This window comes from Scyliorhinus canicula, chromosome 2 (genome assembly GCF_902713615.1).
Source record: "Scyliorhinus canicula chromosome 2, sScyCan1.1, whole genome shotgun sequence".
Classification (NCBI taxonomy): domain Eukaryota; kingdom Metazoa; phylum Chordata; class Chondrichthyes; order Carcharhiniformes; family Scyliorhinidae; genus Scyliorhinus; species Scyliorhinus canicula.
This window is the reverse complement of record NC_052147.1, coordinates 101,348,064-101,360,796: the sequence shown is the minus strand read 5'-3', so window position 1 is coordinate 101,360,796 and position 12,733 is coordinate 101,348,064. Positions and strand designations below refer to the sequence as shown.

The 12,733-nt window shown below is 52.5% G+C and overlaps 1 protein-coding gene across 1 annotated transcript in view; it reads right to left on the bottom strand.

The window, feature by feature from the left end:
* exd2 (exonuclease 3'-5' domain containing 2) overlaps nucleotides 1-12,482 on the bottom strand; it is a 113,779-nt gene extending 101,297 nt beyond the window's left edge. Inside the window, exon 1 of the mRNA XM_038790257.1 lies at nucleotides 12,405-12,482. Within this exon, the coding sequence (XP_038646185.1) occupies nucleotides 12,405-12,482 (78 nt within the window). The remainder of the gene's footprint in view (nucleotides 1-12,404) is intronic.
* Between the last annotated feature and the right edge of the window lie 251 nt (nucleotides 12,483-12,733).

The following is a 12,733-nucleotide window of genomic DNA, read 5'->3' as shown; positions in this document are numbered from 1 at the left end:
GATGGTTCTTTCTCTCTCTCAGCTCCATTGGTCCTCCTGAGGTCACACTGGTCCTCCCAGTGCTTCACATGTGCAGATCCCATATTTCGCTTCTCTCTTTTGTCAGACCAGAGCGAACAGAAACCACAGATGGTGATCCCAGAGAGAATAGAAAGCCAGGCACACAACATCACTTGCTGTGTGTGTACTGAAAGTGTTCCTGCAGCTCCCCATAAACCCTTTGACAAAGGGTCACCTGGACTCGAAACGTTAGCTCTTTTCTCTCCCTACAGATGCTGCCAGACCTGTTGAGATTTTTCAGCATTTTCTCGTTGGTTTTCAGATTCCAGCATCCGCAGTAATTTGCTTTTTCCCCCATAAAGTTGGCCATTGGGTTGAGGGCAATATTGTGTACATTTCCCTAACCCCTGTTCCCCGTCTAAAGATTTGTACACCGTGTCCGTGAGAACACAGTCTATTTTCGATCTCCGGATAAAGCAGAAGATAGTCCAGTTGATCACCGTGGCACAGCAGCGAGATATGCGCCAGGCTTGTGCCGTACATCGCAACATTGCGAACAGCCTGCAACTGATGACCAGGTTCTTAGTTGCGATGGAGAGGGAGTCACTTGCACATGTCCAGTTTTTGTTACCCATGGCTACTCGATCCTTCTAGTTTTTTGTACCATGGCCACTCGATCCTTCCAGTTTTTGTCACATGCCCTGGCCCCCCTGAACCATATTCCCTCGCACCGTCATGTAGTCCGATTGACGTTAGATGGGATCAAGAATCGGTCAGCCCAGCACCCAAACAACATGGTCTCCCTCTTGCCATGCTTTACTTTGCCTCCTGAGGCCAGTTCGAAATGGTTTCAGATGCTCACCAGTCAGCACACTGATATTGGAGCAGAAGATGGCAATGTATATACAGGGAAACTTTGACGTGAGAAACTCCAAGGCGTATATCCTTCAGATCGATTTGGCAATGAAGGTTTGATGCAGCGGATGACCAAGATGGGGAGAGTGGAAATCCCTGCATGACTCCAGATTTAACCAGAAAGCTTTCTATTTCCCATCCCAGAAGAGATGTATCTGCTGTATCAGTGCGACAAACATCAATTTTGAGTGCTAGAGGCATAGACTGAGTCCAATGACACCCATTCTCCAGCCAGGTTGTGCTGACCATTTGACATTGAGTGGAGGAGAGGTCTTGTGGTGCAGTGGTAACGCCCCCTACCTCCAGTTCAGAAGCACTGAGTTTGAGTCCAATTCCAGACGTTTATGGCCACGGAAAGAGCATTCGTTTTTCTGCCGTTCTTTTATTAAAGTTTTTCATTTTATACTATTCAAAATAAACAAATCTATGTGGACCAGATACAATTTTCAAAAGCTCAATAATGGAAGTAACCCCCCCCCCCCCCCCCCCCAACAGCCCCAAGTCCTTAGCCCCCCGCCCCCACTTTTTGTTATTTTAAAATATTTTTCTTGGGATGCATAGTTTGCAAAAGGTGATTGTCCTGTATTTATATTTGTATAGTTCTTTCTCCCTCCCTCTTCCCCTTCACCCCCCCCCCCCCCCCCCCTACCCTGTCAATTGGCCCCGCTGGCTCTCCCCTCTCCTCACCCTCAGGAGTTCCATTGAGGTCTTGTTCTATTTTGTTTTTCTTGCTTGTGCCTGCCCGGTTTGTGTGGCTTTTCCATTCGGCGGGGGGGGGGGTTGGTGCCCCTCCCCTTCCCATACCGGACGGTTCGGCCTTGACTGGCCCACGTTTTGTCCTGTGGCCCTTCGTCCCTGCCAGAGGACCCTGTCTTTGTGGCCTTGCTCTTGGCCCCCTGTTGTCTGTTCCTGCTGATTCCAACGTCCTCTCTCCCCTCCCTCTTCCTGTTCCTTGGTATCTTGTTGGCTCCTGTGGATCCCCCTCCCCTCGCTCTATTGACTGTTGGATTCAGATAGATCCTGGAACAAGTTGGTGAATGGCTTCCAGGTTTTGTGGAAGCTCTCCTCTGACCCTCAGATGGTGAATTTGATTTTTTCCAGGTGGAGAAATTCTGCCAGCCAGTCTGCAGCTTTGAGCGTTGCTGATCGCCAGCCATGCAGGATTCCTTCATTTGTGAGGCAAAGGCAAGGGCATCAGCCCTCTTCCCCAAATGAAGTTCTGGCTGCTCTGATAGACTGAAGACCACCACTTTCGGGCTTGACTTCACCCACACACTCACCCCCACAACCTTGGACATTGTTTCGAAGAAGGCTGTCCAGGACCCGAAAAATCTGGGTCAGGCCCAGAATATGTGGGTGTGGTTGGCCAGGTCTCTCTGTCACCGTTCATATTTGTCCTCTACCTCTGGAAAGGACCTGCTCATTCGGGTTCTAGTTGCGCTCTGTGCACCACTTTCAGTTGCATGAGGCTTAGCCTTGTGCAAGTGGAGGTAGAGTTGGCCCTGTGTCAGTGCTTCGCTCCAGAGTTGCCACCCTATTTCAACCCTAGATCTTCCTCCCAGTTTTCACGTGATTCGTCCAATGGGGAGCGTGTCCTTTCTAATAGTTGTCCGTTCCGGTCCCCACAGTTCCCCCCCTCCTAGGTTACCCATGTCCAGTAGTTCCTCTCACATTGTGTGTCTCGGCGTCCATGGGTATCTTGTTGTCTCCTTGCAGAGGACGTTCTTTACCTGTAGGTGTCGCAGTCCATTCCCATGGGTAGTTGTAGTTTTTCTGACAGTTCCTCTAATGTCACTAGTCTATCCTCCGTATACAAATCCCTAACAGTCAGCGACCCCTCCCCTTCCTGTCTCCACCTCTTAAAGGTGGTGTCGAGCACGGCTGGTGCAAAACTGTGGTTGCCGCAGATGGTGGCCATAATGGACAAAGAACAAAGAAAAGTACAGCACAGGAACAGGCCCTTCGGCCTTCCAAGCCTGTGCCGACCATGCTGCCCGTCTAAACTAAAATCTTCTACACGTCCTGGGTCCATATCCCTCTATTCCCATCCTATTTATGTATTTGTCAAGATGCCCCTTAAACGTCACTATCGTCCCTGCTTCCACCACTTCCTCCGGCAGTGAGTTCCAGGCACCCACTACCCTCTGTGTAAAAAACTTACCTCGTACATCTCCTCTAAACCTTGCCCTTCGCACCTTAAACCTATGCCCCCTCTATGCTGGGAAAAAGCCTCTGACTACCCAATGACATTTTCGTTCGTCCGAAGTGCTGTCTCATTTGGTTCCAGGTGCAGAGTGCGGCTACCACCACTGGGCTGTTTGAGGGCATGGCTGGTGGGGATAGGAGTGCCGTTATGGCGAGGGTTCAGAGGGTCGTCCGAGTGCAGAAGCTCTCCATCCACACCCATCCCATTTCAGGTTCTTTCACCCACCCCCTCACTCTTTCTGTTGTGGCCGCCCAGTGGTAGTACTGTAGGTTTGGGAGGGCCAAGCCCCCCATGCTTCCATTTTATTTCTAGAATCTTTTTTGGGGATCCTTGGATCCTCCTCCTCCACCCCATTCCCCCCCACCTGCACCACACAGACACACACAAACGGCATCATTTAAAAAAAATAATCTTTATTGTCACAAGTAGGCTTACATCAATACTGCAATGAAGTTACAGTGAAATGCCCCTAGTCACCACATTCCGGTACCTGTTCGGGTACACTGAGGGAGAATTCAGAATGTGCAATGCATCTAACAAGCACGTCTTTCAGGACTTGTGAGAGGAAACCGGACCACCCGGAGGAAACCCACGCAGACACTGGGAGAAGGTACAGACTCCGCACAGACAGTGACCCAAGCTGGAAATCGAACCTGGGACCCTGGCGCTGTGAAACAACAGTGCTAACCACTGTGCTACCATGTTGACTGAGTTAAAGAAGGCGTTGGGGTTGTAGATCAGTATGGATCTGAATAGGAAGAGGAACCTGGGCAGCACAATCATCCTGATTGTCTGCACCCTCCCCACTATGGAGAGCAGGAGTGTGTGCCATCTCAGGAGGTCCTTTTAAACTTCCTCCACCAGACTGGTCAGATTCTACTGGAGGATTCCTGTCCAGTTGCGGGAAATCTGGATCCCCAGATTGCAGAATTTGCTTTGGACTAGTTTGAATGGTAGTCCCTCCAGCTCTGCCCCTCCCCCTTTTGGGTTCATGGGGATACTTCAATCTTCAGGTTGAGCTTGTAGCCCAACGAGGCTCCAAACTCTCTCAGGAGCTTTATGATCCCTCCCATGCTGCTTTGCGGGTCCAAGATGTGGAAGAGCGGGTCATCTGCATAGCGTGAGACTCTGGGCTCTGCCTCCTCTTTGGATTCCCTTCCAGCTTCTAGCCACTGTGAGGACGATCGCCAGTGGCTCGATTGTCAGGGTGAATAGGAGTGGGGACAGCAGACATTCCTGACTCGTGCCTCTGTCCAGCTGGAAGTATTCAGAGCTGGTGGTGTTGGTCCATACACTCGCCTTGGGGGCGTTGTACAGGAGTTTCACCCATGAGGTAAACCCTGTCCCCAGCCCAAGCCACTTCAGTGCCTCTATGAGGTAATTCCACTCGACTGTCGAAGGCCTTTTCTGTGTCCAGGGAGACGATCACCTCCAGTTTCCTCTCCCCAGATGGGGTCATGATCACGTTCAGCAGTCGCCTGATGTTCGCAGTTAGCTGTCGACCCCTAACAAAGCCCGTCTGGTCCTCTGTGACCATCTTTGGTACTTAGTTCTCCAGAATTTTTGCAAGTATTTTCACATCCATTTGAGCAGCGAAATGGGTCTGTAGGATTCGCATTTGGATGGGTATTTCTCTTTCTTCGGTATCAGTGATAAGAACATAAGAACTAGGAGCAGGAGTAGGCCATTTGGCCCCTCGAGCCTGCTCCACCATTCAATGAGATCATGGCTGACCTTTTGTGGACTCAGCTCCACGTTCCCGCCCAAACACCATAATCTTTATTCCTTTATTCTTCAAAAAACTATCTATCATTATCTTAAAAACATTTAATGAAGGAGCCTCAACTGCTTCACTGGGCAGGAAATTCCATAGACTCACAACCCTTTGGGTGAAGAAGTTCCTCCTAAACTCAGTCCTAAATCTACTTCCCCTTATTTTGAGGCTATGCCCCCTAGTTCTGCTTTCACCCGCCAGTGAAAACAACCTGCCCTCTTCTATCCTATCTATTCCCTTCATAATTTTATATGTTTCTATAAGATCACCCCGCATCCTTCTAAATTTCAATGAGTACAGTCCCAGTCTACTCAACCTCTCCTCGTAATCCAACCCCCTTAACTCCGGGATTAACCTAGTGAATCTCCTCTGCACACCCTCCAGCGCCAGTACGTCCTTTCTCAGGTAAGGAGACCAAAACTGAGCACAATATTCCAGGTGTGGCCTCACTAACACTTTATACAATTGCAGCATAACCTCCCTAGTCTTAAACTCCATCCCTCTAGCAATGAAGGACAAAATTCCATTTGCCTTCTTAATCACCTGTTGCACCTGTAAACCAACTTTTTGTGACTCATGCACTAGGACACCCAGGTCCCTCTGCACAGCAGCATGAATTAATATTTTTTCATTTAAATAATAATCCCTTTTGCTGTTATTCCTACCAAAATGGATCAATGTGATATAGTGGCCTGTGTTAGCATTGGAGCCAGGGTACCCCTCGCAAGTGAGTCTGTGAACATCTCATACAGGTGCGGGGCCAGTGCTGTCGTAAATGTTTTGTAGAAGTCCGCCAGGAACCCATCGGGTCCAAGCGTCTTCCCCGCCATCATGGAGGTAATACTGTCCATGAACTCTCCCAGTTCTAGTGGTGCTCCCAGTCCCCTCCTCGTATCGTCCCCAACAACTGGAATGTCCAGTCCATCGAGGAACGGTTTCATCCCCGAGTTCCCGATGGGAGATCTCGGAGGTGTACAGTCCCTGGTAGAAGGCCTCGAACGCTTCCTTGACCTTTTTTGGTTGGGCTACCAGTCTTCCTCTCCTGTGCTTCACCTGTGCTATCTCCCTTGTGGCTGCCTGCTTTCTCGGCTGGTGAGCCAGCAGGTGGCTAGTCTCTCCGTGTTCATAAAAGATTTGCCGTGTTTGGCGGAGTTGGTGCACTGCCTTCCTGGTGGAAAGCAGATTAAAGTCCATTTGTAGCTTTTTCCTCTCCGTCAGAAGTTCCACTGTCGGGGCCTCGGAGTATCTTCTTTGACCTCTAGAATGGAGTCGATCAGTTGTTGCCTAGCTGTCCTCTCTCCCCTTGTGAAATTGTACGAATTAAGTAATGGCATGATGGGAAAATTGGTCAACTACTTGGTGCAATGTAAGAAAAGCTGACCAAGCTATTTCAATATGCCAGACCCCTGTAAGACCTGATAAGACTGACTCCGCATAACTTAAAGCATGAATAAGATCAGAGAAGGTCAGGCTATTCCAAAATGCTTGACCTCTGTAAATTCTGATAAGATTAACTCCTCATGACCCAGGGCTGTATGAGTAAGACAAGATAAGGTCAGGAATTAAGGAGTCACCGACCTTTTAATGTTCTATCAAAGGACAAGATAATGGTATGAGGGATGAGACAAAGAGTCCTAGAAGATCCGCAGGTTGTGCCATGTTTTATGACTTTGCTTATGTTTCCACCTCTGATCGAATTCTTGACTAATCTGTAGTCACACAATCTTGATAATGATTGATGCACGATCAATTGCACAAAAGACTCAGATTGGTACAACTGTGGCTTTATTACAGCCAGATGCATGGCCTCCTACTGCAGCTGGTGAAATGGCAGATAAGAGGAGGACGCGCATATTTATACAGCTCCTTGTGGGCGGAGCTAGCTGGCAGGGGCTCCCGGCGAACCTGTAGTGCAGGTTCTACCTTACATCCCCGAATACAGTGCACACAGTGGTTCACCACATTCACCCCCTGTTAAAAATGAGTCCGGCGGGGGTGGCGTTGAACTATATACAATGTTGCAAATAATTTCCAGTGGGGAGGGAAAACAAATGTCCATTTTGACGATCCGGTGCCCGTCAGAGGTTCAGTCGGTCCGGTGCTTTGACGGTTCGCTGGGAGCGACGTAACGGTGGCGGCGATGTCGACGCTGGCGGTGCTGGTGTCGCTTATGTCGGTGCTGGCGGTGTTGGTGCTGGCCAGTAGTGACCCCGGGAACGTGCCAAAATCTTCATTGTCCTCTTGCGTGGGTAGGGGAAGGAGGGATGGACCTGGTGGGGTTAATGTTGCGAGTGCTGAGGCAGGGGAGGGTGGCGTGTGGGTGGGGGAGTGTGTTGGAGTGGAACCTGATGGAGCCAGGTCCCTGAAGGAGACAGTATCTTGGCGGCCGTCGGGGAACTCCACGTAGGCATACTGGAGGTTGGCGTGGAGCAAGTGTACCCTGTCCACCAAGGGGTCCACCTTGTGTAGTCGGACGTGCCTACGGCGCAGGACCGGTCCTGTAGCTGCGAGCCAAGTCGGGAGCGACACCCCGGATGTGGACTTCCTAGGGAAGGTAAAAACACGTTCATGGGGTGTGTTATTTGTGGAGGTGCACAGTAGTGACCGGATGGAGTGTAGTGCATCAGGAAGGACCACCTGCCAGCGGGAGGCTGGGAGGTTCCTGGACCGTAGGGCCAGCTGGACGGCCCTCCATACCATCCCGTTTTCCCTCTCCGCCTGCACGTTTCCCCGGGGGTTGTAGCTGGTCGTCCTGCTGGAGGCCATACCCCTGCTGAGCAGGAACTGACGCAGCTCATCGCTCATGATTGAGGATCCCCTGTCACTGTGGATGTAGGCAGGGAGTCCGAACAGAGCGAAGATTGTGTTGAGGGCCTTGATGACGGTGGCAGACGTCATATCGGGGCATGGGATGGCGAAAGGGAATCTGGAGAACTCATCGACCACACTGAGGATATATGTGTTGCGGTTGGTGGAGGGGAGGGGCCCTTTGAAATCCAGGCTGAGGCGTTCAAAGGAACCGGCGGCTTTCACCAGGCGCGCGCGGTCTGGCCGGTAGAAGTGCGGCTTGCACTCCATACAGACCTGGCAGTCTCTGGTGACTGTCCATACTTCCTCGACGGAGTAGGGCAGATTGCGGGCTTTGACGAGGTGGTACAGTCGTGTGACCCCTGGGTGACAAAGGCTGTCGTGTAGGGCCCGGAGTCGGTCTATTTGTGCGCTGGCACATGTACCTCGGGAAAGAGCGTCTGGGGGCTCGTTGAGTTTGCCGGGGCGATACAGAATCTCGTAATTATAGGTGGAGAGCTCGATTCTCCACCGCAAGGTTTTATCGTTTTTGATCTTGCCTCGCTGCGTGTTGTTGAGCATGCAGGCTACCGACCATTGGTCAGTGAGGAGAGTGAATCTCCTGCCGGCCAGGTAATGCTTCCAATGCCGCACAGTTTCAACGATAGCTTGGGTCTCTTTTTCGACGGATGAGTGCCGAATTTCAGAGGCATGAAGGGTGCGGGAAAAGAATGCCACGGGTCTGCCTGCCTGGTTTAGAGTGGCGGCGAGGGCGACATCTGAAGCATCGCTTTCTACTTGAAAGGGGAGTGTCTCATCTTCTGCGTGCATCCCGGCCTTGGCTATGTCTGCTCTGATCTGGGCGAAGGCGTTTTGTGCCTCGGCCGCAAGGGGGAATTGAGTGGACTGTATGAGTGGGCGGGCCTTGTCCGCATAGTTTGGGACCCACTGGGCGTAGTAGGAGAAGAACCCCAGGCACCGTTTGAGGGCCTTGTGGCAGTGGGGGAGGGGAAGCTCCATGAGGGGGCACATGCGGTCGGGATCGGGCCCCAGCAGGCCGTTTTGGACTATGTAGTCGAGGTGGCTAGGCGGGTCGTGCAGAACACACACTTCTCCTTGTTGTACGTAAGGTTGAGGAGAGTGGCGGTTTGGAGGAATTTAGCGAGGTTGACATCGTGGTCCTGCTGGTCATGGCCGCAGATGGTGATATTGTCTAAGTACGGATACGTGGCCCGCAAACCGTACCGGTCGACCATCCTGTCCATCTCCCTTTGGAAGACCGAGACCCCGTTAGTGACGCCTAAGGGAACCCTAAGGACGTGATAGAGCCGACCGTCCACCTCGAAGGCAGTGAATGGACGGTCCGATTTACAAATCTGGACCTGGTAGTAGGCGGATTTCAGGTCAATCGTCGAGAAGACCCAGTACTGCGCCATCTGTTTGACCATATCAGATATGCATGGGAGGGGGTACGCGTCAAGTTGCGTGTACCGATTGATGGTCTGGCTGTAGTCCACGACCATTCTATACTTCTCCCCAGGTTTAACGACTGCCACTTGAGCTCTCCAAGGGCTGTTGCTGGCCTCGATGATACCCTCCCGAAGCAGCCGCTGGACCTCGGACCTGATGAAGGTCTTCTCCTGGGTGCTGTACCGTCTGCTCCTGGTGGCAACGGGTTTGCAATCCGAAGTTAGATTGGCAAAGAGGGAAGGAGGGGTCGACGTTTAGGGTCGCGAGGCCGCACACAGTGAGGGGTGGTAGGAGCCCGCCGAATTTGAGGGTGAGGCTCTGGAGGTTGCACTGGAAATCCAGGCCTAGTAGTAGTGCAGCGCAGAGATTAGGAAGGACGTAGAGGCGGAAGCCGCTGAATTCTACGCCTTGGACCGTGAGAGTGACCGTGCAGAACCCCCGGATCGGGACGGCATGGGATCCGGAGGCCAGGGAGATTGTTTGGTTGGCGGGGTGGACCGCGAGGGAGCAGTGCCTTACTGTATCCGGGTGGATGAAGCTTTCGGTGCTCCCGGAGTCCAGCAGGCAAGAGGTCACGTGGCCGTTGATTTTCACTGTAGTCGAAGCAGTGGCCAGGTTGTGTGGCCGAGGCTGGTCGAGTGTCGTCGAGGCGAGCTGCGGTTGATCGTCACTGGTGTCAGAAGACAGAGAGCGTGGGGAGCCCCGTTCGTGGAATGTCATCGGCATCCATGCCCCGTGGGGAAGATGGCGGCGACTGAAGATCCTGTGGGGGGCAAAATGACGGCGCCCATGGGCCTCACATTGCTGGAGCTGAACAAGATGGCGGCGCCCATAGGCCGCACGTGGACTGAGGGGGGAAAGATGGTGGCGCCCACTGGCCGTGCGTGGCCCCGGGGGGTGAAGATGGCAGCGCCCACTGGCCGGTTGCAGCCCTGGGGGGTCAAGATGGCGGCGCACTCTGGGCGCGCGTGGCCCTGGGGAGTGAAGATGGTGGTGCCCACTGGCTGCGCGTGGTCCTGGACGAAGATGGCGGCGCCCATTGTGCGTGTGTCAGGGATGAGGGGGCGATTGCGGCGACTGCGCGGGCCTGGCACACTGCGGCGAAGTGGCCCTTTTTGCTGCAAGCCTTGCAAATGCCGGTGCGAGCTGGGCAGGGTTGGCGAGGGTGCGTCTGCTGGCCGCAGAAGTAACATCTGGGACCCCCAGGGTGCGCGGATTGGTGTGTGGCGCAGGCGTATTGGCTGGGTAAGGCCCTGGCTGGGGCGGCTGTTTGCGGGGTCCACGTTATGTTTTAACTCTGAAAGCTGCTATGGATGTTGCCACATCGATGGATCTTGCTACAAGAGAAGCCTCACAGATAGAGTCTGGAGCAAAGATCCAAAAAATGAAAACCTCAAGGAACAAGGCTGCAAAGGTGCATCTATGTCACCGCTGTACACCGGTTGAACACTCAGCAGGGGAATGCTGGAGTAAATCAAATACATACAAGAACTGTGGCAAGAAGGATCACATTGCCATCGTGTGTTGGGCTCAGAAAACCTCTTCTACACCAAGAAAATGCAAGAAAAACAACACAAGTAAACAATCCTAACGTAAGGTTAACATGGGGTCTGCACCAACCCAGGTCCAATCCCCCGCCACTCCACCCTATCCCTGTAACCAAACCTACACATCAGGGGGCAATTTAGCGTGGCCAATCCACCTAACCTGCATATCTTTGGACTGTGGGAGAAACCGGAGCACCCGGAGGAAACCCACGCAGACGTGGGAAGAACGTACAGACTCCGCACAGACAGTGACCCAAGGCCGGATTCGGACCCGTGTCCCTGGTGCTGTGAGGCAGCAGTGCTTTTTTCAAAACTCTCTCAAGTCGAATCTGATTTTTTTCCTGCCTTCGGAACTCCGCCAGGTGGCTCACCCACACCCCCTGTTTTGGTGGCTCCGGATCCCTCCACCCAAGCAAAATCCATCTCCAGGCTATCAGGGAGGCAAAGACTGGACATCGGCCTCTCTTGCCCCCTGGACTCCTGGGTCTTCCGACACTCCAAATATTGCGCGGACATTATGTCCGCGAACCCCTGCCAGAACCCCTTCAGTTTCCGCCATGCCCAGAACATGTGAAGATGGTTTACGGGCCTCCCTGCGCATCGCCCCTCAAAAAACCTGCTCAACCTGGCCACTGCCACATGCAACCTGTAAACTATCTTGAACTGGATAAGGCCTTGAACACGACAAGGACTCATTCACTCTCCTCAGAGCGTCATCCTGACCTTCATTTCCCCCCATTTCCTCCTTTCATTTCCATTTGATTCCCCTATTGGGGTTTCCTCCCAGTCCATTAGCTCCTTATAAATCTCCGACATCTTATCCTCACCCACTCCTTTCCTCAACAACACCTTATCCTGTAATCCCAAGGGCGGCAAACTGGGAAAGGACGGCACCAGCTTCCTCACAAAATCCTGAACCTGTAAATATCTAATCCCATTCCCACTGGCAGCTCATATTCCTCCTCCAGTCCTCTAAGCTCACAAAGCTGCCCCCCACACAAACAGTTTGATCCCTGCCTGTCAGCATCCCGGAAGCCTCACGTCCAACCCCCGCCCCCCCGGTGCAAACTTGTGACTGTCGCAAATCGGTGCCCACACTGAGGCACCTTCCAACCTCAGTTACTGCCGCCATTGCCCCCATACCCTCAGGGCTGCCACAACCACTGGGCTCATGGAGTACCCTGCTGGCGAGAATGGCAGAGGCACCGTCAACAGTGCCCCTAAACCTGTTCCCTGACAAGAGGCCGCCTCCATTCGCCCCCACGCCGACCCCTCCCCCACTACCCACTTCCTAATCCAATGTTAGCTGCCCAGTAATAATTCATTATATTTGGCAAGGTCTGCCCCCCCCCCCCCCCCTCCCACCTCGCCCCAGCTCCAACAACACCTTCTTCCCCCACTCACACAAACCCCAAAATCAAATTGACTTTCTTAAAAAATGACTTTAAATGAATATTGGGAGGTTCTGAAAGACAGTTAAGAGCCTTGGCAGCAACATCATTTTCACTGTCTGCATCCGCCCCGCCAGCGACAGTGACAACACATCCCATCTCTTACAATCCCCCTTCATCTGCTCCACCAACCAAGCCAGATTCTGTTTATGTAGCTGTGCCCATCCCTGTGTTACCTCGCTGCCCAACTATCTGAAGCTCGCCCCCACCACCTTGAACGGTACCTCTCCCAACGTCCTCTCCTGCCTCCTCACCTTGATCGGGAACACCTCACTCGTCCCCATATTTAGCTTGTATCCGGAAAACCAGCCAAACTCGTCCAGGATACTCATGATTCCCCCAATGCCCCCAATGGGTCCAAAATATACAACAGGTTGTCTGCATAAAGCGAGGCCCTATCTTCAATCCCACCCCCGCACAATCCCTCTCCAACACTGATGTGTTGGGTAAGCTGGGTCTGCGAGGACTGCGTTTACTGCAGCAGTGAGAGAGACAGGCTTCCAACACTTGAAGAAATGCAACTCGATTTTATTGAACTCTTAACTATCATACATACTTTAACTGTGGGTTGACACTATGCTGA